The sequence below is a fragment of the Pipistrellus hanaki genome (assembly GCF_964339955.1).
Source record: "Pipistrellus hanaki genome assembly, chromosome: 4".
NCBI classification, from domain to species: Eukaryota; Metazoa; Chordata; class Mammalia; order Chiroptera; family Vespertilionidae; genus Pipistrellus; species Pipistrellus hanaki.
The window spans coordinates 36,528,991-36,554,379 of NC_140506.1; the positions used below are offsets into that span (position 1 = coordinate 36,528,991).

The window sequence follows — 25,389 nt, forward strand, 5'->3', positions numbered from 1 at the left end:
AGGATTTTATATTAAAGGCTATTAGGAAATTGTTTATATTCTTAGGTATAATTGCACTGTAATCATGTAGAACAATGTCTTTATTCTTAGGAGATATATACTGAAATACTTAAGGATAAAATGTCACAAATGTATGGGGTGGAGGAAAGAAAAAGTAAATATGACAAAATGTTAACAATTATTCATTCTAGGTGGAGGGTATATATGGGTTTTCATTGTACTAGTCTTTCAACTTTTTCTGGATGTTTGAAATTTTTCAGTATATATAAAAAAATGAGAATAAAACTAAAAAATGGTTTGGGAACTAGTCTATATCAGGAAAAGCAGTTCTCTGGGAGAAAAGCAAGGCCCACATAACAAAGGAGAGATTAAGCAAAATGAAGGTTGAATAAATAAGCACATCCAGCCACTGAGATTGTGGTGGCTTAAGAGTCCAGTGTGGCATGGAAAGCTGACCATGGGGAGGAAGTATGGGCAGCAAGGACTACCTGACTCTCTTGGATGGTGATTCAGTCGAGAACATCCACCCTGGGGGAAGTCTTTCTTTCAGTACAAGGGAAACTGGGCATTTCTGAGGAAGTAGGGGGGGTGGGGGGAAGGGAGGGACTAAGAGGGAAAGAACACTAATGGAGCTAAGAGCCCGTGAAAGTGGAAAAAGGAATAGATGTAAACAGAGGAGGTTGCCTCAGGTGGGAGGCTTCTTTCCACACATGCAAGTACTGTGGAAACAGGGAAGGAAGCGCCTTCATAGCAATGAAGGATGAGGTCATGTTTTGCTAGTCAGGAGGCAGGAAGTGGGAACATTGACTACAGCTGCCCCTGGGTCCGAAATGGGAAAGAAGCTGGCTGAGGTGAAACAGACGAAGCTGCACGCGGTGTGCAAACTGGGGAGGAGAGGAAACGGGGGTTCTTGGGATTGTACTGCTGAGGCGAGGCGGGAGAAAAGCATAAGTCGTGGAAACGAGGTGGCCCCCTTTTTCAGAACTTGGTCTTGGGCAAAGGCTGCTCATCAAAGATTGACTCATTAGGAAATGAGTAGAAAAAATTTTATTTTTTATTTTGCTTTACCCTTGTTTTCATGGATTGTCCTGGGGGTGTAACAGGCACATGGTGTAGTCGTCTTTGGCGGGTGAGAAGCTTCTGTCCTTTCAGAGTCACCAGGTACAAGGCCTCAGATGCCCTTAGATTCGAGGGGCTGCTGGAGCTCTCATTTCCAAAGGCATTTAGAGTAAGGTGACCAGAGGTCCCGATTTTTAACAATGTGTCCCGCGGCGTTTTTAAAAAAGTGCCAATTAAAAATCGAGACCTCTGGTCACCTTAATTTAGAGGAAAACTTGCTCCCAGCACGGATGCCAACTAAACGCCAACAGCAAAGGGGGCTGCTGGAGCTTGCTCTCCCAGGCTCCCTAGGTGGCCGCGGGGTCGAAATGACTTATGGTTCCGCACAGGCTTCCGAAGCGCTTTCCAAGCCCTCCACTGGAGATTCCAGTTCTGAGAAGGAGCTCCCAGGTGAGGCTGAGGACGCTGGTCCGCCGGCCACACGGGGAGCGGCCGGAACCTACAGGTGGACTCTGGTGACGGTGTAGCCGTCCCGCTGCCCCTCGGGCTCCTCCTTGAGCGGAGTGTGCAGCGGGGCCGCGGCCAGGGCGCCTTCGCGCCGGCTCACCTCCCGCAGCCGCGCCTGCAGCGCCTCCCGCTCGGCCTGCAGCTCCCGCCGCGCCTGGGCGGCCGCGCGCTCCTCCTCCCGCAGCGCCCGGCGCCGCCGCTCCAGCACGCGCTCGCCCCGCTCCACGGCCGCCTCGCGCCGCGCCAGCTCGCGCTCCCGCAGGCTGCCCCGCACGGCCAGCGCGCCCATCTGCTCCAGCAGGCGCGCCCAGTCGCCCTCGGCGGCCGCGGCGGGGCCGGGGCCGGGGCCCGGGGGCGGGGAGCGGCGGGCGGCGCCCTCCTCCAGCTCCCGCCGGTGCGCGCTCTTCAGGTGCCTCCACAGCGCCGGGGTGCCCGCGCGGGAGCCCGGGCTGCGGCTCACCTGCTCCCCGCACAGCCGGCAGGTGGCCCAGTAGCCCGACGGCTGCCCCGGGCGCGCGGGGGCCAGGTGGAAGTACCCCCAGGCCTCGGAGTACGGCGCCCCCAGGCGGCCGGGAGGCGCCGGCGCCAGGCCGGGGAAAGCGTCACCGGGCGCCCCCGCCGCGTCCTCCTGCCCGCAGGTCTCTTCCATGGCCACCGCCAGCTCCTCGCTCTTCATCCTCTCCAGAGCGGCTGCGTACCGAGAGGGAAAGAGGTAAGAACAACGCAAACATGTGTGTTCATAGGTGTGCACACACTCAAACCACATTTATGGTTATAGATAGCCTGGGAAGAAACCATGTCTTCCTTTTTTTCTTTTTCTTTTACTTACAAGAGCAATAAGTGTTTATTATGGGTAAAAATACAAAACATAGAAAAGGAGATAATACCTCAAACATAGCATCCTAAGATAAGCCCTAATAATGTTTTCACCTACATTATATTCTCCCAGAAGTTTTCTTTTTTAAAAAAACATTATTTTATTGATTATGGTCTCACATAATTGTCCTTATCCCCCCACCATGTCTTCCTTTTATTACAGATAAAAATCCCATGGTTAGTTTGGGGTAGATACCTGGGATTCTTTTTAAATATATATATTTTATTGATTTTTTTTCAGAGAGGAAGAGAGGGATAGAGTTAGAAACATCGATCAGCTGCCTTCTGCACACCCCCTACTGGGGACGTGCCCGCAGCCAAGGCACATGCCCTTGACTGGAATCGAACCCCCGGACCTTCCAGTCCGCTCTGTCCAGTGAGCCAAACCAGTTTTGGCTAGCTGGGATTCTTTTTCAGTATTATTGTTCTGAATAGGGTGCAGGAGAATGTGTTAGGAATGCCCAGGCCTCTTTTATTAACTGAGAATTCTCTTAGAAATCAAATGGGTCCCCAGCTAACAAGTACTTATACTAAAAATGGGAGGCCAAGCTTCTTAAATGAAAATAACTAGCTATGTACAGACTGTGTGTGTGTATGTATGTATGTGTATGTGTATATGTATTATTTTTTCTATTAAAGATGACATACAATATTGTACTAGTTTTAGGTGTTCAACATAGTGACTAGACATTTATGTAGCTTTGGAAGTGAGCACCCTGATAAGTCTAGTGCCCACCTGACAACATACATAATTACTACAATATTACTGGTACCTGTGATTGATTTTATAACAGGCAATTTGCACATCTTAAACCTTCCCTTTTCACCCCTCTAACCCCACTCCCATCTGCTAGTCATCAAAATGTCATGTATCTACAAGTCTGTTTCTGTTTTGTTTGTTCATTTCTTGTGTTCTTTAGATTCCACATATGAGTGAAATCGTATGGTATTTGTCTTTCTCTGTCATTTCACTTCACATAATACCCCTCAGGTCCATCCATGTTGTCACAAATGGCAAAATTTCACTCTTTTTCCTGGCTGAGTAATATCCTACTATACATATATACCACCTCTTCATTATCCATTTGTCCATGGACAGACACTTAGGTTACTTCCATATCTTTGCTATTGTAAACAATACTGCAGTGAACATAGGGATGTGTATATCTTTTAAAATTAGTGTTTTAGATTTCTTTGGATAAATACCCATAAGTGGACTTGCTGGGTAATACCGTAGTTCTATTTTTAATTTTTTAAGGAGTTTTCCATACGGTTTTTCATAGTGGCTGTACCAATTTACAATCCGACAAGGATTCCTTCTGCTCTACATCCCTGATAATACTTGTTTGTTTATGATGTAACCCATTGTGACGAGTGTGAAGCTATATCTCAGGCTACAATGAGTATATAACTGTAGCTATAAATTGTGGTTTTAATTTGCATTTATCTGATGATTAGTGGTGTTGAGCATCTTTTCATGTGTATTGGTCATCTGTATGTCCCCTGTGGAGAAATGTCTGTTGAGGTCCTCTACCCTCAACAGTATGTATGATCTCATTATTTTTTTTCAATTGGATTGTTGATTTTTCTGCGTGTGTGTTATGTGTTACTTTGTATAGATTCCTTATACTTTTTGGGATTTAACCCCTTATTGGATGTATCATTGGTGACTATCTTATCCTATTCAGTAGGGTATCTTTTTGTTTTGTTGATGATTTCCATCACTGTGCAGCTTTTTAATTTGATGTAGTCCCATTTGTTTTTCTTCTGTTTCCCTTGCACAAAAAAAGACATATAAAAAATATTACTAGGGCAATGTCAAAGTTTACTGCCTATGTTTTCTTCTAAGAGTTTTATGGTTTCAGGTCTTACATTTAAGTTTTTAATCCATTTAAAATTTTTAAATTAATTTCAGAGAGGAAGGGAGAGGGAGAAATAGAAACATCAATGATGAGAATCATTGATTGTCTGCCTCTTGAGGATCGGCCTGCAACTTGGGCATGTGCTCTTGACCAGAATCGAACCCGGGACCTTTCAGTCCACAGACCAACGCTCTAGCTGAGGCAAACCTGCGAGGGCAGTCTTTAATCGATTTTTATTTTATTCCTGCATATGGTGTTGGGAAACCTGGACATCACATTAATCGTAATGTAAATATCTGTTGCAACCCACAGGTTGAGAACCGCTGCTGTAGAGCCTAAGACCATCAGAAAACACAGATATTTACATTACGATTCATTAACAGTAGCAAAATTACAGTTATGAAGTAGCAACAAAAATAATTTTATGGTTGGGGGTCACCACAACATGAGGAACCGTATTAAAGGGTTGCGACATTAGGAAGGTTAAGAACCACTGCTCTAACAGGTGCTTGAGCCATAAAATAAAATTAATTTTCTAGGTTGTTCATTCCAACTAAATGGCCTCCTCTGTATAGCTGCAAGATACATAGCTTGGTCAATACTTTTAAGTAAGGAAGAAAAATAATAGCCTCTTGCTTTGTCTAACAAAACATCTGTTAAAGGGATCCAAACACAACACAGTAACTATCATTGCAAAGTCTTCTTTCTATTAGGAAAACCGTTTACCACTGCAATAACCCATCACAGAAGGGAGGACAGAAAAGGTGAAGTTTATTCTTTAGGAAATAACCTCACAAAGGGCCAAATGTGTGATTCTGGACTGACTTGCTTTGAAAGTGTAAAGAAAATAAGAGAACACACGACCGACTCTTGGAACTCATCTGAGGACTTATTTCAGGGGGAAATTAAGGCCAAGGTGGGAGAATGGTGCACAGTGACACAGCTAACGCCAGCTCAGACTGTCAGGTTTTGAACCAGCAGCAGTGAGGGGATAGTGTCAGAATCTCTCTCATTAAATGCAACTGAAGACAAAAATGAGAATAGGAAAAATAGTTGCTATATTAATATAATTTACTTTCAAATTTTAATTCCATTGCTAATAGTCTTGCTACAGATGAATTACCACTTTCTAAAACCTCATTATTCCTTTTCCCATCAAGCAAGTCCACTTAGGATCAGGCATGATGTTTAATATATCTCTCAGATTTTGAAAAAAGATAATGAATTTACAAGAATTAGCAAAAAATAAAAATAAAAAAATAGATAAGTATCAGGCCTCTTCTAACAAAAGAAATAGCCAGTTACATATTTCCTAATACATTAGAAATTGATTTGAATATGGTAACTCATGATGACCAATTAGTATAAAAGCTTTTTAGAAATTAAAGGCTAGATTTCTCCCAAGAGATTTATTAAATTACTAAAATCCCCAAAGTGGAAGTTGGGGGATAAGGAGGAGAGTCACAGACCACCTTCAGGATAATTTTTTTTTTTATGGTTAGTAAACATTATGGTTAGTGAAAAGAACCAGATTTTAGTCTTAGAAATGTTTTTTGTTATCCATCTTTACCTTAAAATTTTTCTACACTTTTAATCTTTTTTTTTACAATTCTATTTCCTCCTACATTTGAATCTTATCTTTCCCACAGCTCCTTTATAAAAATTACTGGACTTAATGGTATAATGGACCCCTATTTTATTTTACATATGAAAAAAGATTTAAAGATTTTTCTATAATATCAAGACTATCACTTTGTATTCTAATATGCTTTCTTGAGCTGGGGGTTGAAAATTGCACATAACCTAGACTCTCTTACTTGTGCCCAAGTCTGAGAGTAATCATTCCTGATGTACACCTAACAGTGCCCGAGGTGACCAATTACTGTCATGCTTTACCTCCCTGCAACATGTCTCTGGGTTTCTTCAAAACCTGGGATGCCTAGAGGAGTGCCAGTGACAAGAATGCCATCTGTTACAGGAGTTAAGGTGGAGCCCTGGCTGGTGACTCGGTTGGTTGGAACATAGTCTTGTACACCAAAAGGTTTTGGGTTCAATCCCCAGTCAGGACACATACCTAGGTTGTGAGTTTGATCCCCGGTCAGGGCACATATGGGAAGCAACTGACTGATGTTTCTCTCTCACTCTTCCTCTCTCTGAACCTCTCTTTTTTACTTTTGTCTCTTTAAAACAAAATTGGCCGAAACCGGTTTGGCTCAGTGGATAGAGTGTCAACCTGTGGACTGAAGGGTCCTGGGTTCAATTCTGGTCATGAGCATGTACTTTGGTTCCAGGCATATCCCCTGTAGGGGTTGTACTGGAGGCAGCTGATCGATGATTCTCTCATCGATGTTTCTAACTCTCTATCCCTCTCTCTCCCTCTCTGTAAAAAATCAATAAAATATTTTTAAAAATATTGTACTCAGCACAGCTTTTCCTTTAGGGAAGGAGGGCAGCTTCCAGGGACTGTGGGGTTTCCAGCAATCCTGTAGCTCTTGCTGAACAGGCTGTTATTTTCTGTGTGTGTGTGGTAAAATATATGTAACATGAAATTTACTGTTTTAACTACTTTTTAAAATATATTTTATTGATTTTTTTTACAGAGAGGAAGGGAGAGAGACAGAGAGCTAGAAACATCGACCTACCGGGGATGTGCCCGCAACCAAGGTACATGCCCTTGACCGAATCGAACTTGGGACCTTTCAGTCCGCAGACCAATGCTCTACCACTGAGCCAAACCGGTTTCAGCTATTTTGACTATTTTTTATGTGCACCGTTCAGTGGCATTTAATTCACACTGTGTACAATCATCACCAATCATCTTTAGAACTTATTTCCTCAAACTGGAACTCAGTAAACACTAACTTATCTCCCCTTCCCCCTCCCCTCCCCAAGGATTTTTAAAATTTTTTATTTTTAGTTAAGAGTTAAGGTGGAGCCCTCGCCAGTTTGGCTCAGTGGATAGATCATTGGCCTGTGGACCGAATGGTCTCTGGTTCAATTCCTGGTCAGGGCACATGCCCTGGTTGCGGGCTCCATCCCCAGTAAGGGGCATGCAAGAGGCAGCCAATCAATGATTCTCTCTCATCTTTGATGTTTCTCTCTCTCTCTCCCTATCACTTCCTCTCTGAAGTCAATAAAAATATATTTTTTTAAAAAAAGAATTAAGGTGGAAACAAGGGTAAAAAGCACTGTTTTTGATGTCTTAATCCTTTAGACTCAGTGGAACGCCTCACCTGAGCCAGGACAAGCAGCACCACAGATGTTGGCCAGCTCAGTGCTGCCCCTCTAAGGTGACAGAGGGACACCGTCTACCTCGGCAGGCCTTTGCTCTTGGAGGTCTTAACCAGTGGAAGGCAGCACGGTACAGAACTGCCCCACCTTCTCAGTCCTCCGCACACAGCTACATTTTGGCTCAATACAATCTCCTGTTCACTCACTGTAGCTAAAGAGTGACCAGTAACGTGTGGCTGAAGGTCATAGCAGCCAGCCCAGCTCTGCTCAACAACCCCTGAGCTCATTGCAGCCACCCCTGTAAGTGCAGTGGGAGAGCAGCCTCCCACCAACCAGCTTCTGCAGCCACGCTCTAATCCACATGGAACTCAAACAAACTTAAAAGCAAGAGACAAACACCCAATAAAACTTGGGCAAGAAAGATGAGGAGGCAAAGGACCTAGGGCAAAATCAAATGGCCAGGACCCTTGTGAAAAGGTGCATGGCATCGCTTACATCAGGGAAGTGCTAGGTAACAGTATCACAGGAACAAGAGGGAAGAGGTCTGTCAGCTGAAGGGAGACAGGCAGAGGAAGGGGGTGCTCCTGCAGTCCTAGTGGAGAGGTGAAGGCTTTTAGGAAAGCAATCTGGTAATCTCTGCTAATTAAAAACAGGTGTGATCAGGATCCTACCAGTGGGAATCTATTCTGTAGAACTATAAGCACTGGTATGTAAAGCTGTGTGTATTGGGATTTTTTTTAGTACGGTATTATTTAGTACAGCAAAAAGCTGGAAACAAGGGAATACCTATCTGCAGAAGAATGGCCAGGTAAAGATTGCATGGTCACTTCAGGGAGCATTAGGCCTCCATTAAAGAGGATAGATTAGAGCTCTGCCAGATGGCCTAGAGCCGTGGTCGGCAAACTGCAGCTCGCGAGCCACATGCGGCTCTTTGGCCCCTTGAGTGTGGCTCTTCCACAAAATACCACGGCCTGGGCGAGTCTATTTGGAAGAAATGGCATTAGAAAAAGTTTAAGTTTAAAAAATTTGGCTCTCAAAAGAAATTTCAATCGTTGTATTGCTGATATTTGGCTCTGTTGACTAATGAGTTTGCCAACCACTGACCTAGAGGAATTTCTGGAGGAACTGTTCAGTTTCTTTGAGGAAAAGAAAGTTCCAGAAAAGTATGTATGATCTCATTATTATTAAAGAAAAGTAAGGAAGGACACACATTATGGGTTGGTGACATCTGATGTGAAAGGAGAGAGAAGGGGAAGAGGTAAACACAAAAGGAAAAAGAACAAAGCACTAAGCATTCATATGATCGTATGTATACGTTTAGGTAGTGTATGTATATGGTAAGACCTATACATAAATAAAAAAAATAAAACATTCCTCATGCATGTGAGCTTAGGCAGGGCTATGCAGCCTTAGTTACTGAGGCTGGAGGGAACAGGCCTATGGGGCACAGTGCCACCTGGCCCTGGAGGGGGTTCCATTTGGGCGATTTGTTGTGCTGTGCCCAAGCAGGAGGGGATTCTGTATCCACAGGAGGTGGAGGAGGCCACGGGGGAGCAGCCCACCGCACTCACCTAGCTCCCTGCACAGAGCAGGCACCCAGGGGAGGCGATGAGTCTGACTCTAGGTTTCTTAGACCCGGCTCATTCGAGTGTCCCTATCCCCATCCGTAAAGGGACGTGGCAAGATTACCTGCCTCTTAACCCGGTGGCTGGAATCAGACAACACAAATGACTCATTGCTGGACTCTCTAGTGCTATATAAATACAAGGCATGAGGAAAAGAATCCACCAATAGTTACTGTTCAAACCTGCTGCCCATATTAAGTTCTCAGTGGCTAAAAGGCAGTGGTATGTTTCTTTTTGACATCCTGTTATTCAATGTAGTAAATAGGTAGTTTCCGTTGGAAAAATTGTCATGAGGATTCTTAAGTACAAAAAGCAAATAAAAAAAGGATCACAAACCCACTGCCCCCTCCCCAGCCAAATTTAGTCTCACTTCCTAAATTCATCCCTCAGGTAGAAGACGATGGATGGGGAGGTCTGGTTAGCTGGAGCCTGTGATATGCATCTCTTCCTTATCAAGTACCCAACAAAAACGCACATCTATGAACCAGATTGTTAACAAGAAAATGATAAATAAGAAGCCCCTGAAATTTTCCTTCCAACAGTTTTTAGACCACCAGAACGGTACCAAGGAATGTGATTATTTTGCTTACATCCATTTACTCTGTCATTCAAATGCCTACTGTGCACCTGCTCAGGGTCAGGTGCTTGCTTGGCCAAGAGGATAACCACACAGTTCCTGCCCTCTGGAAGCTCGCCGTTTGGTGCTGGGAAATGCTTCCGGCAGTAGTTCTGACATCTGTGGTTAAGGTTCAGGCAGAGGGATGGATTCCATCCCATGGAGTCCACACGAGGGAAGGGATGGGCCTTGTGGGCCCTCACACAAAAGGTCATGCAGACACTGCTGGCTGGGCACCCTTCCTTCCCCACAAAATCCACAAAAACACATGGCCACTGTGCTGACTCATAAAGTTCCAGTTCTTTAGTCATATAACCAGGCTTCCCAACCTCAGATTTTAAAATAAATTTACTTGAAATTAAAACAGAAGCACTCCTAGCATGAAATGAACAGCGGACAATTTTTAGTCCGGTTTCAGGGCGGGGGGAAAGTAAATTTTAGTTATGCCCTGGACGGGGAGAAAGTAGTATTGTTGGTACCATGACTCCGAACTCTCCTGTGAGTGAGTTTCATTAAGTATCCATTATCTGAAAGGAATGATATGGGGTGTAAGATAATAAATTTACATTAATTACCTCTGCATTGAAGTTCTCTGAAGAAGTTCTATTCTTCTAATAACCTATCAGATTAAAAACCAGATTCCTCAAGTATGATCTCCTGGAATGCTAATATAGAGAATAAGGGAAAAGATAAAAACCTGGATGAGTAATTTGTGTAAATATGATTGTACTTGTACATGTCTCTAACATTGAGAATCATCCTATAAACCACCCATGAAAGTTTATTATTTTATACTTAACTAGAGGCCCAATTGGTACAAAGGCATTGCCCCCCACCGCTGCGGTGGCCACCTCTGCCTCTGCCCCCGCCCTCGGTGGCTTTGTTCAGAAGGAAGGACGTCTGGTCTAATTAGAATATTATGCTTTTATTATTATAGATTATTGTAGATGCTTGTACAAATACAACATACGAGGCAGGCTAAAGGACAAAGGATCAGGCAATGTTCTCAAAAGGCAGTAACACATGGACTGCAGCTCTATGGGTTCTTCCACAAGTCAAACTAATCTCTTTGGTTGGATTAATCCACCACAGTTATAACAATTACGTGTAGATTGAATCTGGATCTTAGCTGAGAAATTCACGCTCTTGTGAAATCTACACAGACTTGTCTAAAAACATTTTCATTTACTTCATCCACCAGTGACTTAAAGGCAGAACATAATAATTAAAACAAATAATTAGCCTTGACAAGGGAAGTATCAAGGAAACCAAAGTTCATCCTTCTGTTCCTTGTCTATCTCCGTTGAATATTAGTTTGCAGCCTAATCTTTTGTATTCATTTATTTATAAAGAGATCCAGACCATTAGAAACATTAGCGTGGAATCACCAGTTTGAAGACTTAAATGAAGTTAAAAAGCAAGTAAAAATGCCTCCAAACTGTAAGGTGTCAGTGTCTGGGTCAGGGAGTAAAGGGACAAGTGTGAAAATGTTTAGAAAAAGATTAAACATGGACTGTGAAAAATTTATTAAGTTGGTTGGAGGATCGTCCTGTATAATAAAAGGTTTGATCCCTGTGTGTGTGTGTGGGGGGGGGGGGGGAGGGGAGGCAACCCATCTATGTCTCTCTTCCCCCCCCCTTCCTCTTGCTCCAAAAAATCATTTTAAAAACTTATTCTCAGATAAGGATTAAAAAAATTACTGGACCCACAGCTATTTATCTGGTAAATCAGAGATGTTCTCTAAATTTCATCAGCCAGACTCTTGGATAGCTCTACCATTAGGCAAAGGGCTCAGAAATGTTCTTTCTCTATTAATGCATTTAAAAAAATGAAAATTATAAAGTGTTCTGTCCTAAAGTGGACCTTCATTTCAATCCTACATTACTTAATATATATGTTCCTTAAAAAGAGGGGTGTTGATCCATTTTATTATGCATAATTTAATATGAATTGGAAGGATTTTAAGCTGCACTTTGAAGGCCTTTGTGACACCAAGATTTTTAAATTCAGAATTAACTGGTTTGGGCTTCGGCCTTTTTGCATATTGTTGAATACTTTTTATTGTGGGTTGCCTCCAGCTATTTTTGCACAAAACGGGTGTGTACAAATAACCCATTAATAAAAAAGCGCAGAAAATAATTAACCCTCATTATGTCAATTTATTAAGCTGTTTCTACAAAAGTTCTTTAACACACCCAGTCTTTGTAGTCTGGGCTAATTAGAAATTCAGAAGGTAGAGATACTTAATTTTTTTCTTTCATGGAAAAAAAAAAGTGTGCTTGGTAAGTTTCAGGCATTTGGTTAGTGTGAGTAGTTACAGCAAGTTGGTCCTGTATACTCCCAAAGGGTCAGAACATTCTTTTGTCTGAGCACCATGAAGGGGGAAGAGGAGGGGAGGCGGGTTCTTAAAGGGTTTCTCCTCCCCGCAGAGGGAAACATTAAGGAAATCTCAATCAGAGAGAGCTCTGCACGTGGCTAAAAGTCTGACCGCTGTAAGGCAATGTTAACAAAGGGGGAGCAGGGGATCAGTATCCCCTAGTAACTTTTTTGAGGTCATACTGCAGTGAGGGAGAAAAAAGAGGTCCTGAAAGAAACTGCACGGTGCTTTTCTGCACAATCTGGGCCGCGTGCATGTTAAGGACAAGCGGACCAGTGCATGCAAAGCCCGAGACGGGGACACCCCGGGCGCATCTGGGTTCCGCTCACCGGGGTCCCAGGCCGCGGGTCCCCAAACCTCCCCTCCTCCTCCCCCCTCCAGCACCCACCCTCCCCGGGCCCTGCCCGAGCCCCCGTCCGGCCCAGAGCTCCCACACCCGCTTCCAGGCCCACACTCACACCGGTGTCCCGGAGCGTGGCGGGTGCGGGCTGGGGGCGCGGGACCGGTCCCGCCAGGATCGTCGCGGACACGCCGTCCCGCGCAGGAACCTCCGCTGGGCCCCTTAAAGGCGCAGCGCTCCGCTTCCGCCTGGGGGTGAATGGGGGTGAACGGGGGAGCGGGAACTGTCGTGGAAAGGACGGGGGAGTCCCTCCTAAACGATCCAGATCCACGAGTGAAAGACCACTGTTTGCCAAGTTCAGAAATGAAACAGCAGTTTAGTGATTTTTTTTGTTTTGTTTTGTTTTGTTTTGTTAAATGTAATTTTTGTTCCATACCTTTTCCCATTAAGCTTCCAAGACCTGGATTCCTATCTCAGGTCTCTGAATGCAGCTCTTATCCTTCCAGGTTCTAGGTGTGTGATGACACCAGGAGTTAGAAGGAATCTTCCTAACCAAGGTCTGGACAGATGAAGATGGGCAGGGTGCATGGGTGTATCAGTCAGCTTTAAAAAAATAAAATAAATAATAAAAAAAAAAATATATATATATATATATATATATATATATATATATATATATATATATATATATAATTGATTTTGTACAGATAGGAAGGGAGAGAGATAGAGAGTTAGAAACATCGATGAGAGAGAGTCATCGATCAGCTGCCTCTTGCACACCCCCTACTGGGGATATGCCCGCAACCAAGGTACATGCCCTTGACCGGAATCGAACCCAGGACCCTTCAGTCCCCAAGCCGACGCTCTATCCATTGAGCCAAACCGGTTTCGGCTCAGTCAGCTTTTGATTCCTTATATTTAGTGATTTACGATTTACAACGAAGATTCATGTTTTCAAGCAAATTGCCTGTGCTGCTGCTGCTGGCAGCGTTGGCTGTAGGCCACCGGTTTCCTTTATCCCAGGCTGAAAGATCAGCTCTTTGGGGACCGGCTCACTGTGCTGGCACCAACTGAGATGTGAGGGGAGGAGTCCTGATTTGTAGTCTTCGCTGTTTTCATGATGTAAATACTCCCACTGTGGCCGATGTCAAGCAACTGACAGTTAAACAGGTGTCTTGCCAAGTTTCTGGAGATGGAACAGTCAGCTCTCACACGTCCCTGTCACTCCACTCTTAGAACAGCTCACATTCTCTTGGCCAAACCGAGTCACATGACAAAGCCTGCTGTCAATGGGGCCTACACGCATACTCCTCTCACAAGAAAGAAAGCCTTGTAAATCATGTGACGTGGGCAGAGATTGTGTAATCCTCTTAAAAGGAGGACAGGGAATCCTGGGTACAATAATATAATTCACTTTACGTGCTTTGGCTCAGGGAATTTTTTTTTTTTTAACCTCATCCTTTCTGGAAAGTAGAGTTTCAAAGTCCATTATAAAGGAGTTTTGCCTTACCAATCCAAGAATGGTTCCAGAGGCAGAAACTGGCTGGGTGTCTTCAAAGGCATAATTTTGTAATGTGAAGGTTAACTAGTAGGTTAATATTTTTATCCAATATTTTTCTGACGGTGGACATCTGATTGAAAGAAAAGCAGCTAGTATAATTGAATCATCTCATAAGCAAATGTTTAAAGTTTATTGTATCTGGTAATCCCCTTAACTGGAGACTTTTTACTTTGAGTGCCTTAAAGATCCATGTGGCTTTAACCTGACAATGTAATGAGATACATGCTGGAATCCCCCAGTATCCATGGAGAATTTGTTTCAAAGTTCCTTATACAAAACTAGAGGCTCAGTGCACGGAATTTGTGCACGGGGGTTGTGTCCCTCAGCTCAGCCTGCACACACTTCAATCTGGGACCCCTCTCCCAATCCAGGACTTCTGGCTCTCAACTGCTTGCCTGCCTCATTAGTTCATAGAACAGTTTTTAGAGAGTGCTGGTTATGGGCAAAGCACTATCTGAACCAAAATAAGAATCTGGAGATTCAAGAGACCATTATTTCAGTAAGAGAGTCAGTCAAACGCAACTCCGAGAAGAAAGTGGAAATGGTGGGAGAGGAACACAACACTGAGAACAGCTACTCTTCTTGAACGTGGCAGCATTTAACTCCTTTTCCTAGACCTGAAAAGGGGTAGGATTTGGATTCATGGGATTATGTTTATTTCCCTCACAAGAGTGTGTTTGGGATTTATCTCGAAAGTCTAGAGTAAAGGAGCCTGTCTCTTCTGTGTTTGATTCAGTGCTTTCTTATAACCCAAAATATCTTTCTTGTTGTTTTAAATTAAATTTTAAATCAAATTATAGATACTTCTCAAATACCTACTAGTAATAACAATTTTCTTTGCCCCACATTCTTTGTTCTATTTGCAGCAAGAAAAAAAAAATGCTATTCAGTTCTTGTTTTGATAGTGGCAGTTCCCCTAACTTTCATCATGCATTTAACTATAAATAAATAACATTTAATTTTCATAAGAAGACCTCATTTCTATCTCTTGCCCTGGAAGTTGGCAAAGAATGAGGACATGCATTTTATTGGTAGTGCAGAATATTTACTCTCCAGATTCTTGCCAGAGATTATAGCCTTGAAATGTGCTAATTCTTACCAAAAGCCCAGTTATAGAAAACTATTTATAGAAATTACCTCAAAACCATGAAATTACAGAGCTGTATACTTGGGCCACACTCAGTAAATTCTATATGTGCTTTTGGTCTGTAGTTTTCTTCTGATGGTTTGGTTTGGTTTTGGTGTCAGAGTACAGCTGACTTTGTAAAATGAGTTGAGAAGTATTTCTTCCTCTTCTGTTTTTGGGAAAAGTTTGTGAAGAATTGGTATTATTAATTCTTCCTTAAATATTTGGTAGAATTTAAAAGTGAGGCTACCTGGAACTAGGCTTTTCTTTATGAGTAGATTTTTTTTTTTTAAATTACTAATTCAGTATCTTTATTTATCATAGTTCTGTTCAAATTTTCTATTCCTTCTTGAGTCAGTTTTGCTATCTTTCTAGAAATTTGTCCATCATTCAAGTTATTACCCCAAAACTTAACTATAGTAATCCCCCAGTATCCATGGAGAATTTGTTTCAAAGTTCCTTATACAAAACTAGAGGCTCAGTGCACGGAATTTGTGCACGGGGGTTGTGTCCCTCAGCTCAGCCTGCACACACTTCAATCTGGGACCCCTCTCCCAATCCAGGACTTCTGGCTCTCAACTGCTTGCCTGCCTGCCTTCCTGATTGCCTTTAACTGCTTATGCCTGCCAACCTGATTACCCCCTAACCATTTCCCTACCAGCCTGATTGATGCCTAACTGCTCCCCTGTCAGCCTGATTGCCCCTAACTGCCCTCCCCTGCAGGCCTGGTCACCCCTAACTGACCTCCACTGCAGGCCTGGTCACCTCTATCTGCCCTCCCCTGCAGGCCTGGTCCCCCCCAACTGCTCTCCCCTGCAGGCTTGGATCCCCCCTCCACTGCCCTTCCCTGCAGGCCCAGTTGCCCCCAACTTTCCTCCCCTGCTGGCCTGATTGCCCACAACTGCCTTTCCTTGCAGACCTGGTCCCTCCCAACTGCCCTCCCCTGCTGGCCACCTTGTGGTGGCCATCTTGTGTCCACATGGGGGCAGCCATCTTGTGTGTTGGAGCAATGGTCAATTTGCATATTACTCTTTTATTAGACAGGATAGAGGCCTGGTGCATGGGTGGAGGCCAACTGGTTTGCCCTGAAGGGTGTCCTGGATCAGGGTGGGGGTTCCCTTGGGGCGTGAGGTGGCCTGGGCATCCGGCCTGTGGTGGTTTGCAGGTTGGCGACACCCCCCTGGTGACCCAAGTGGAGGCCCTGGTATCTGGGATTTATTTATCTTTTATAATTGAAACTTTGTAGCCTTGAGTGGAGTCCAGGGACAGCCAGGGTGTGCAGGAAGCTTTGCCAGGGAAACCCAAGCCTCCTGCTCTCTCTGTGGCAGCAGCCATCTTGGTTGGGTTAATTTGCATACTCACTCCTGATCGGCTGGTGGACATGGCTTGTGGGTGTAGCAGAAGTATGGTCAATTTGCATATTACTATTTTATTAGATAGGTAGCGTAGAGCAATACATGCATTTGTTCCTCTACATCCACAGTTGGTTGAATCTGCAGATGCAAAACCTGAGAATATGTATGGCTGGCTGTATGTTTATTGAAAAAAAAAAACCATGTATAAGTGGACCCACATAGTTCAAACCTGTGTTGTTCAAGGGTCAACTGTGTATTTTTATAGGATCAGCCAAAGCTGCTAGAATGAACCAATATTTCCACTTTAATCTCTTCTTTATCTTAATCAAAGTTGAGTATTTTAATCCTATTGTTGTAAAGACAAGGCTAGCTTCTAAGAAACAACATATATGTTATCCCACTACATCACTGCACTTACCACTAGAAACTGTATCCTTGTTGCCATCTAAGTGACACAGGTCCTTCAGAATGCCATCCTGAGGTTTGGAGGTGCAGAGATTTTAAGAGTCTACTTTTTCGGGCTACTCTGGGACCTATTTTCATAGCTTGTGTTCCCTGAAATTTAGTGATTAGGACAAGAGCCAGACGCAGGTAATTTGAGAGGTGATCCGAGGAAGCAGGATTGGGAGAACAGGGAGAGTAATGAAAGAAATGCACACCAAAATACAGAGGTTTTTTAAAAACTACAAATAATTGTATGTCTTTTAAATTCTGTCTTTATTTTATACTTATAATTACGATTATAAGATAAGTTATTCTCACTTGGTGAACTGTTTTTAATCCTCACCGTTTTCAGGCTTTTCCAGACCCAACTTCCTCATTATTCAACTTTATCATTTTCTGTTATATAATGTTTAGAAAAATGTTAATATAGACTCTATGTCCATTTCATTGGTTGACTTTTGGCTTGGAGACTTTATGAAATTTTAAAAACTTATCTTTGAAACTTGACATTTTCACTGTAATTATATATAAATGCAAGTCTCTTTTTGCTTGAAACATAGAGTGGCTTAGAGTTTAGCCTGAAGGTAATCTAAACAAGAGAGTTACATAGTGAGATTTATATTTTAAATATACCACGTTAGGGATGTATGGAGGACAAGTTTACAAAAACAACAAAACAAAACACAAAACAAAGCAGACTAGATATAGATAGACTGTTGCAGTACTGTGGGCCAGAACTGAGATGTTTTAAGGATTCAACCTGCTTGGTTTGTAGCAGAAAGCAATAAACGAGAGTGAAGTCATAAATGCCTTGGTTTGTGGTGGTGTGTTTGAGGAGACGGGCTCCTGCTCAGAGGGCACATCTCCATGGTGCTCAGCTCTGGAGGGCAGGCTCTCCGGGTAACTTTCCCGGGCCCCTCGCATGAGAGGGAAACACTGGGAGCAGGAAGAAATGGCTCCCTTCCTCTGGGACTTCTCACAGAGGCGTTAGACATTTCTCAGAACTATTGGGAAGAAATAGTGTCAGAATTTATCTGAGAGTTTCAACGCCTTTTCAGCATCCAAGTGTGCCATAGGCCGTTCCATGCCGGTTGTTGTGGGGCTTGCAGGTTATCCAGGCAGGATAACTTGCTGCCATTTCACTTTTTTTTTTCCTCCTAAGGTGGTACAGCGCCTCGCGAAGGGCCATGGTGCACTTCCTGGCGGCTTCACTTAGCCCCACACTTGCAACTTCTGTTAACATACATACAGGGGAAAGGATATTTAGTTTCAGACCTACATGCTGTGGGATACCACGGATGTTTATGTCTAAAAGCAGAGACTCCTTTAAAAAAAACACATAACCGCCCCCCTACACACACACATAAACACACACACACACACACACACACACACACACACAACCCCACACAACAACAACCAAATACACACACACACACAAAACAAACAAACAAACAAACAAAAAACACAAAACAAAACAAAACAAACCTGCCATATCCTGAAAGGAAGAAAGAGAAAAGGTGATGGAAAAAGAACAGAAAAGACAAGGCCCTAGGAGTGAGAGTGCTGCAGGCCTCCTGTTCTCACCCACAGATGAGGCTTATGCTTGGAAAGCAGACCAGCAGGAGGAGACGTGGGCAGGGATGCGGGCAGGAGGAACCCGCACAGACAGCTTTGACGGGTGCTGCTCCACTGGCCCCTTGCTCAAAGGGCAGGGGGGTACCAGTGAAGGGGGGGGGGATTCCATGCTGTTTATTTAAAGGGCCAGCATGACCAGAATAACTGAGGAGAGTGAGCATCTGGAGGCTTATCCCACTCACCACAACTTCAGGCGTCTGTGACCCCAGCTGTGGTCCGGGTTGATGTGACCTGACCCTGGTGGTCAGACATTCCATGCAAGCTCCAGAGGTTTTTACTAACTCCCTTTGCCAAAGGAAAAAGACACACTTGTCCAAAAGAGCTGGCTTGGTTATTTTCTGAGGTAATCATAAAGAAAACCTTTGATTTTCTTCTCTATCTTTTGTAATGGGAGAAAAGGGGACCATCGTATGGGTGAGTTGGGAATACAAGCAGTAGTCTGACCCATAGGCCTCGGGTTTATCATCCTGCCCTCAGAAACCAGGTCGGAATGCTGTGGCCCGCGGGCTTTGGCTGGCTCTCCTCGTGATGATCCAGCCTGCCTGGATTTGTGAATTATTGTTCATCCAGAACCTTCCACTCTGCCCAACCAAGCCTCATTCTCAGTGTTCCTATGAAGACTTCCTGGACTACACCAGCTTACAAGGATCTCTCTCATCTGAATATCTCGTGTCCTCGAAGTCGATATCATGCACATGTATATTGTTTCTTAGAAACTAGCCTCGTCTTTACACCTCAACTATGATGACCTGAGTGGCAAGAATCAGATCTCACATTTTATGTATTCTCCCCCGTAAAGCCCAGTAGAGTGCTGAGCAAATAGTAGGTCACTATTGAAAGCATATATTCTGCTTTGAATGAGGTACCCAATGAGTGTACCTTTGAATGAGGTACCCAATGATCTTACACATTCATAAGGATGGAACGTAGAAGGGTGGCTGCTGGGGCAGGATTTGGGGGAAGGGAACGGGACGTTGGAAGTTTAATGGGGACAGAGTTTCAGTCTGGGAAGATGGATGGTGAAGATAGTTACACAACAAAATGAATGTACTTAAGGCCACTCAAGTGTACACGTTAAAGGGGTTAAAATGGTAAGTTCTGTGTATATTTTACCACAATAGAAAAAAAACCACATTTTTACAAAGGCACATACTGTAGAAATCTCAGGCTCTTTTCTTCATGGTAGGCCCAGCTGGTGCCCATGTGTAGGATCAGTATTTGTGTGTGAATGATACTTCCAGTTTGATGGGCTGGCTGAGCTAGCTCCATTTTTTTTAAAAACACTGGAACATTTGCATCAGGCTTTTAATTTAGATTTATTTATTTATTTTTAGTTCACACCCCCAGGAAGGATTAGGTAGGAATCCAGATCTAGGCTAGGCAGTGACCTGATCTTAGTGGCTAGATATTCCATACTCACTTCACAGGTTGCTCTCAGAGGAATGGGAGCAGTTAGTGATGGTGTGAAAGTTGGCAAGTTACATTAGATCTCAAAAAAAATTGGGCCTCCAATTTTGATTTTGTTTCTCCTGGGTCTCTTCGAGTCCTTCGAGTTTCTCCACTGTAAAATGGGGATAATGATACATAATACCTTCCTCTATACTATAGAGTCTACAGGGTTGTTGTGAGGGTTAACTGAGATAAATTACGTGAAATACTGCTTAGAGTACCTAAGACAGAAGAGCAGCTGAAAAGTATGGCTAATGGTTTACAAATGGCAGCTGAGAGGTCTTTGGTTTTGTGACTTTACTTTGGATTTGAGAAGAATGAAAGCAGACCACAGGTCCTGGGAGACCACGAGTGCCTCGTCTGGGACTTGTGATCTCACGTGTAACCACATCCCCAGAGGGCGTGAGGTTGGTGGCTGTGGGAGCAACCCGACTGGGAGAGTTAGAGACTTAGGGCTCTTTCTCTCAGACTGACTGCCCACTCAGCCAACACACACGTTCCAAGCTGTGTTCTCTTTCTTTAGTTTAAACTCAAAAAATCCTGAGAAAGGACTCGAAGAGACCCAGGTGGCTGGCTTTCTCACCTATGTGGTCAGGATGCCAGGTTTGGCTGCTCTCACTTGATCTTTTTTAAAATATATTTTTATTGATTTTTTTACAGAGAGGAAGAGAGTGGGATAGAGAGTTAGAAACATCGACGACAGAGAAACATCCATCAGCTGCTTCTTGCACCCCCCCCCACTGGGGATGTGCCCGCAACCAAGGTACATGCCCCTGACTGGAATCGAACCCGGGACCCTTCAGTTCACAGGCCGACGCTCTATCCATGAGCCTAACTGGTTTCGGCTCTCACTTGGTCTTGATGTTGGAGTGGTGGAGGGGGTTTTCAAAATAAAAAGATAGCTGCTTTTGGGGAAAAAAAAAAAAAAGAAGAAGAAGAAAAGAAAGAGTGTTGGGCAAGTGAAAATGAGGTGTTCACCCAGCAGTGAAGTTCATGCTCTGAACAAGCCAAAGAAAAATCAATACAGATGAAGTATTACAGAATTGTCTACCTGATACCTACGTAATCTTATTAACCAATGTCACCCCAATAAAGTCAATATAAGTTAAAAAAAGAAAGAAACATCAGCCATGAGCCGCACCCTCAAGGATCTGGTTCCGTGGTGACTAATGACCTCTGGGGGGTGCGTTTGTTTTTAAAGAACAGTTGCCTGTGTTTCTTCTTTTCAAAGGGAGTTGAGCACATTGATCTTAAGGTTTTTTCCCCCCAAACTGGCATCAAACATGATTTGACCTTGGTTTAATGTGGGGGGAACTTATCAGGTTGTAAAAAATGAAAATGCTTAATGAAAAGTACTTGAAATAAGCTCAAGACCACATGAACATTTAATGCGAACTTCCAAACATAAGCTATTTTTGCATTCCTATTTACTAGTATGATATACTGTAGTTATTTTTCCCCATGACTCAATACGGTGGGATAGTTTCCCCCTTTGTTCAAATAGTTCTCAGTTTGAACGTGACACAGAGTTCCCATTTCCCCCATAAATTACATATTTATAGCTCATGGGAATAACCGGAATGCTGCGTGTCTCTTAAGAGTACTTCTGTGTTTGAATTATAGAGAAGATGACTTAATAGGATCCTGAACTTTGGGTGCTCTCGATGCAGCTGGGACAGAGAGAACAGGACTCTGTGTCCTGGGCCTGGGTCCTCTTTGCCCTGAGCACCGTCCTCTGAGCCTGCCCCCACCTGTGTGCACCTCTGGCCTGGCGAGGAGGGGGAGGGAGGACGGGCATGAGCATGGGAGCAGCTGGCTCACCAGCAGAGGCAGTGTTGCAGTTGAGAATATAGGCCTAAGTGCAGCTTTGCCGTACACTAATCTGAGCTTGGGATGGTTTCTGTTTCTCTGCTGCTTCTGCTTTATGCCTCTCTAAACTGGCACAGTAGGAGTTACGTTTAGGGTTGTGATTGAATGAGGTAACACTCCAGAAGGCATGGAGTGAGTCGCAGCGAGTGATGGTTATTGTTCCGGAGTTATGAAGCAGGAAGGACTAGGTGTCTTCTCTTGGGAGCACCCTTCTGCCCTTCTCCTTAACTTCTTTGGGAGCCTGGTGGCCACCTCCTAAGACCAGCTGAGCTTCCTGCTGAGGAGGTAGTACCCTTCGTTCCCTAGAAAGCGTAGTGGGGTCCCAGGGTGGGGTGAGCACAGAGTGACTTCACGCCTGCCTCTGGTCCAAGCCTCGCTTGTGGCCAGTCCTCTCTGGCAGTAAGAAACCGCACGAGGGCCTGGGAGCCCAGTACATCTCTTCCTTGAAGGTCCTCAGTAAACCAATGCTGTCTTTACAAACCTGTGCCCTAGGGGACAATGGGCAGCTGGTTGAGTGTTTAAAAAATAAAACTTACAGCACAATTTATAGAAAGCACAATGCTCCAATTTTAAATGTACTGTTTGATGGATTTTGAAAAATGTATGCAGCCATGTAAGCCCCACCTCAGGCCAGGTACAGGATATTCCCACAATCCACCAGAGTTTCCTTATATCCTGTTCAGTTAACATCCCCTTCTTCCCACCCCTTGGCAGCCACTGATTAGCCTTCTGCTAACTATAGAACAGTTTGCATTTTCTAGAATTTCATATAGTAAATGGAATGTGTTGGGCTTCTTTTGTTTATCATAATGTTTTGAGATTCACCCATGTTGTTGCATGTATCGGTGGATTCTCCCTTTTTATTGCTAAGTTTTTTTTCATTATATAATATACCACAGTTTGTTTATTTATCCCCCTGTTGGTGAATATTCAGGTTGAATGAGGCAGGCTCAGTGATTTCTTCTGGTCCTGGAATTCCATGATTCTCTTATCCCACTACGAAATATAAGGAGTTGTCACAAAATATAAGGAGTTGTTTATATAGTGAACAAAGAAGAGGCCCTGGAAACTTTGACCAGTGGGTCAGGAAGGACAGCAAGGCAGTTAAAAAGTTAAACACTTTGTAAAGGCAAACAAAAGAGTCTTATCCTTAGCTTAGTTTCAAGGATGCTCACCCCTGTCATTGATGGTGACCCGGCACCTCATTCCTGGGTCTGTGGGGTCTTTATTCAGTTAAATCGCAGAGGGTAGACTCTGATGGTGGCTAACCCAGGACACGCCTGCCCTTGAGCTCCTCCTGGATGCTCAGCTCAATCCCACCTCCGCCTGGGAGTTTTCTGTGCACTCGGACAGCAGAGGCAGGTGCAACACCAGGGGTCAGAGCCCCTCCAAAGGTGCTCATGGATCACTGACGTCAGAATCCCTTGGAGTGCCTCCAGAAAAGCCAGAGAAATGAGAGATGTTTGCCAAGTCAGAATGTAAGGGCAGGGTCCAGGAATCTGCTCATAAACTGTTTGCCGGGAGATATACCTTCTGAACTTTGAGCACCATTCATATAGGAGGACGGCCAAGAGAGAAGATTTGAAAATGATTCAAAGCTGATGTGATAGAAGTGAATTATTAAACACATTTAACTGCTTCTTGCTATTTCACAATATATTTTAATGATTACATGACCAGTGTTTTGTCCTTCAGACTTGTCATTCTGCAAAGTCATTTTAACCTGTTAACCGAGCGGGACCTATAAATACGTCAAACGTAAACAATATCGGGAACGGGTAAGACATATGAATATGTCCTTGAAATATATGTTGCGCCCCCAGAGGGACGGTATATATTTTTTGTAATCTTTTAAAAAAAAATATTTTATTGATTTTTTACAGAGAGGAAGGAAAGGGGAGGGATAGAGAGTTAGAAATATCGATGAGATGAGAGAGAAACATCGATCAGCTGCCTCTTGCACACCCCCCACTGGGGATGTGCCAGCAACCAAGGTACATGCCCTTGACCAGAATCGAACCCGGGACCTTTAGGTCCGAAGGCCGACACTCTATCCACTGAGCCAAACCGGTTTCAGCTATTTTTTGTAATTTTTATCATTGTTTGTAAAATTTATAATTTTTTAATTCGACGTGTCCATTTTTTTTTGGTCGATATTCTTTTCTATTTTTTTTTGTAATTTTGTATTTTCCTTTGTGCTTTAAATATATAAACAAATTATATATATATATATATATATATATATATATATATATATTTCATTTATTTTCATTAAGTATAAATTAAAAAAAATAATATGAAATTATGTCCTCCGGGCGTGACGTACTGACACGTCCTAGTGAAAGAGTACGCTCCTGTTACAGGTTGCGTCATTAAAAAGGGAACTCCCCGGTTAACAGGTTAAGTAGTATCAAGTAGTATTGATATAAGAAAATAAAGTGATATCACTGATATGACAAATTATAAGATGATTCATCACATGGAATCCAGGGCCTGAAGGAAGGGTTAGGGAAACTATAGATTTCTAATGAGAAAGTCAAGTTTAATTAATTGTCCTCTGTTAAATAGATTTGGATTGGGTTTGGCACCTGAAAGTTAAATAGTTAATTACAAGGTCTGCCAGTGAATAGTAAGTAATCTGCACCCCCAATTTCATGTTGGAGATGTCACGATTGCAGTTTGTCGAAGGAGAGGGAGTGGATGCCAACTGAGACTTTGTAGGGACATCGCAAGATGAGGTGCTCTGAGAGTTGGGGAATGGGTCCCAGTTGTAAACCGCCGATTGAGACAGAATCAGTAGTTTCAGAGGATGTGCTATGTACACAACTGCTTTTGAATCAGAGGCAATAGGGACTTCCAGGTGGCCTCTACTCAACCCCCTTCAAGGCCATCAGGTATCCAGGTATTTCAGACAATACCACCTTCCCCTGCCCTTCTAACTCTACCTACCATTCAGCCAATTCCCTCCCACAGTTAGGTAACAGGTAGGGTTTCTCTAATCGATGTATTGAGAACATTTGATAAGATTCAGCATTCATTTGTGATAAAAGTTCTCAGCCATCCTGAAACAGAAGAGAAATGCCTTAACCTTAATAAAAGGCATCTACTAAGTGTACAGGTGGATTTTTTTTTCAATAGATGGAGTTACACATATGTTGATAATATGCGATTTGATATGTATGCTATTTTGTTGTATTGACAGCAAGCTTCAAAACTTCATATGTCAAATTTGCTGAAGGTTTTAACATCATAGATATTTTTATGCTTATAAACACCAAATTTTGTGCCAAAAAAAGGTATTTGTGGGAAGTTTTAATTCATTACTTTATTTTGAAGAAAAGTGTTGCCGAATACTCCAAGAAGCTTATGGTGAACATGCTCCATCTCAAGATACTTGTGAACTCTGGTTTAAATGCTTTAAAAGTGATGATTTCGATGTGTAAGACTAAGAACA

At 43.4% G+C, this 25,389-nt stretch overlaps 2 protein-coding genes across 3 annotated transcripts in view; one reads left to right on the forward strand and one right to left on the reverse strand.

The window, feature by feature from the left end:
• Positions 1–1,029: 1,029 nt before the first annotated feature.
• ZBED3 (zinc finger BED-type containing 3) lies at positions 1,030–12,943 on the reverse strand. 2 transcript variants are annotated; one of them, XM_084881292.1, is made up of 2 exons: positions 12,612–12,943; positions 1,030–2,256 (listed from the first exon to the last, which is right to left on the reverse strand). In XM_084881292.1, exons 1-2 carry the CDS (start codon positions 12,937–12,939, stop codon positions 1,559–1,561), a joined length of 1,026 nt encoding a protein of 341 aa, XP_084737418.1. In that variant the 5' UTR covers positions 12,940–12,943; the 3' UTR covers positions 1,030–1,558. The 2 variants fall into 2 exon arrangements, with proteins under 2 accessions (XP_084737418.1, XP_084737419.1); XM_084881293.1 differs by lacking the exon at positions 12,612–12,943 and adding an exon at positions 6,201–6,558.
• Positions 2,157–25,389, forward strand: part of PDE8B (phosphodiesterase 8B) — a 260,529-nt gene continuing 237,296 nt past the window's right edge. The window contains exon 1 of the mRNA XM_084881266.1: positions 2,157–2,278. The gene's annotated coding sequence lies outside the window, so the exon portion shown is untranslated. The remainder of the gene's footprint in view (positions 2,279–25,389) is intronic.

Excerpts from the sequence above, each read along its gene's own strand:
- ZBED3 (XM_084881292.1), bottom strand. The coding sequence starts at position 12,939 with ATGGGAAAAGGTATGGAACAAAAATTACATTTAACAAAACAAAACAAA. Across the intron at positions 2,257-12,611 it reads CCACGCTCCGGGACACCGGT|CCGCTCTGGAGAGGATGAAG; the intron begins GTGAGTGTGGGC and ends CTCGGTACGCAG.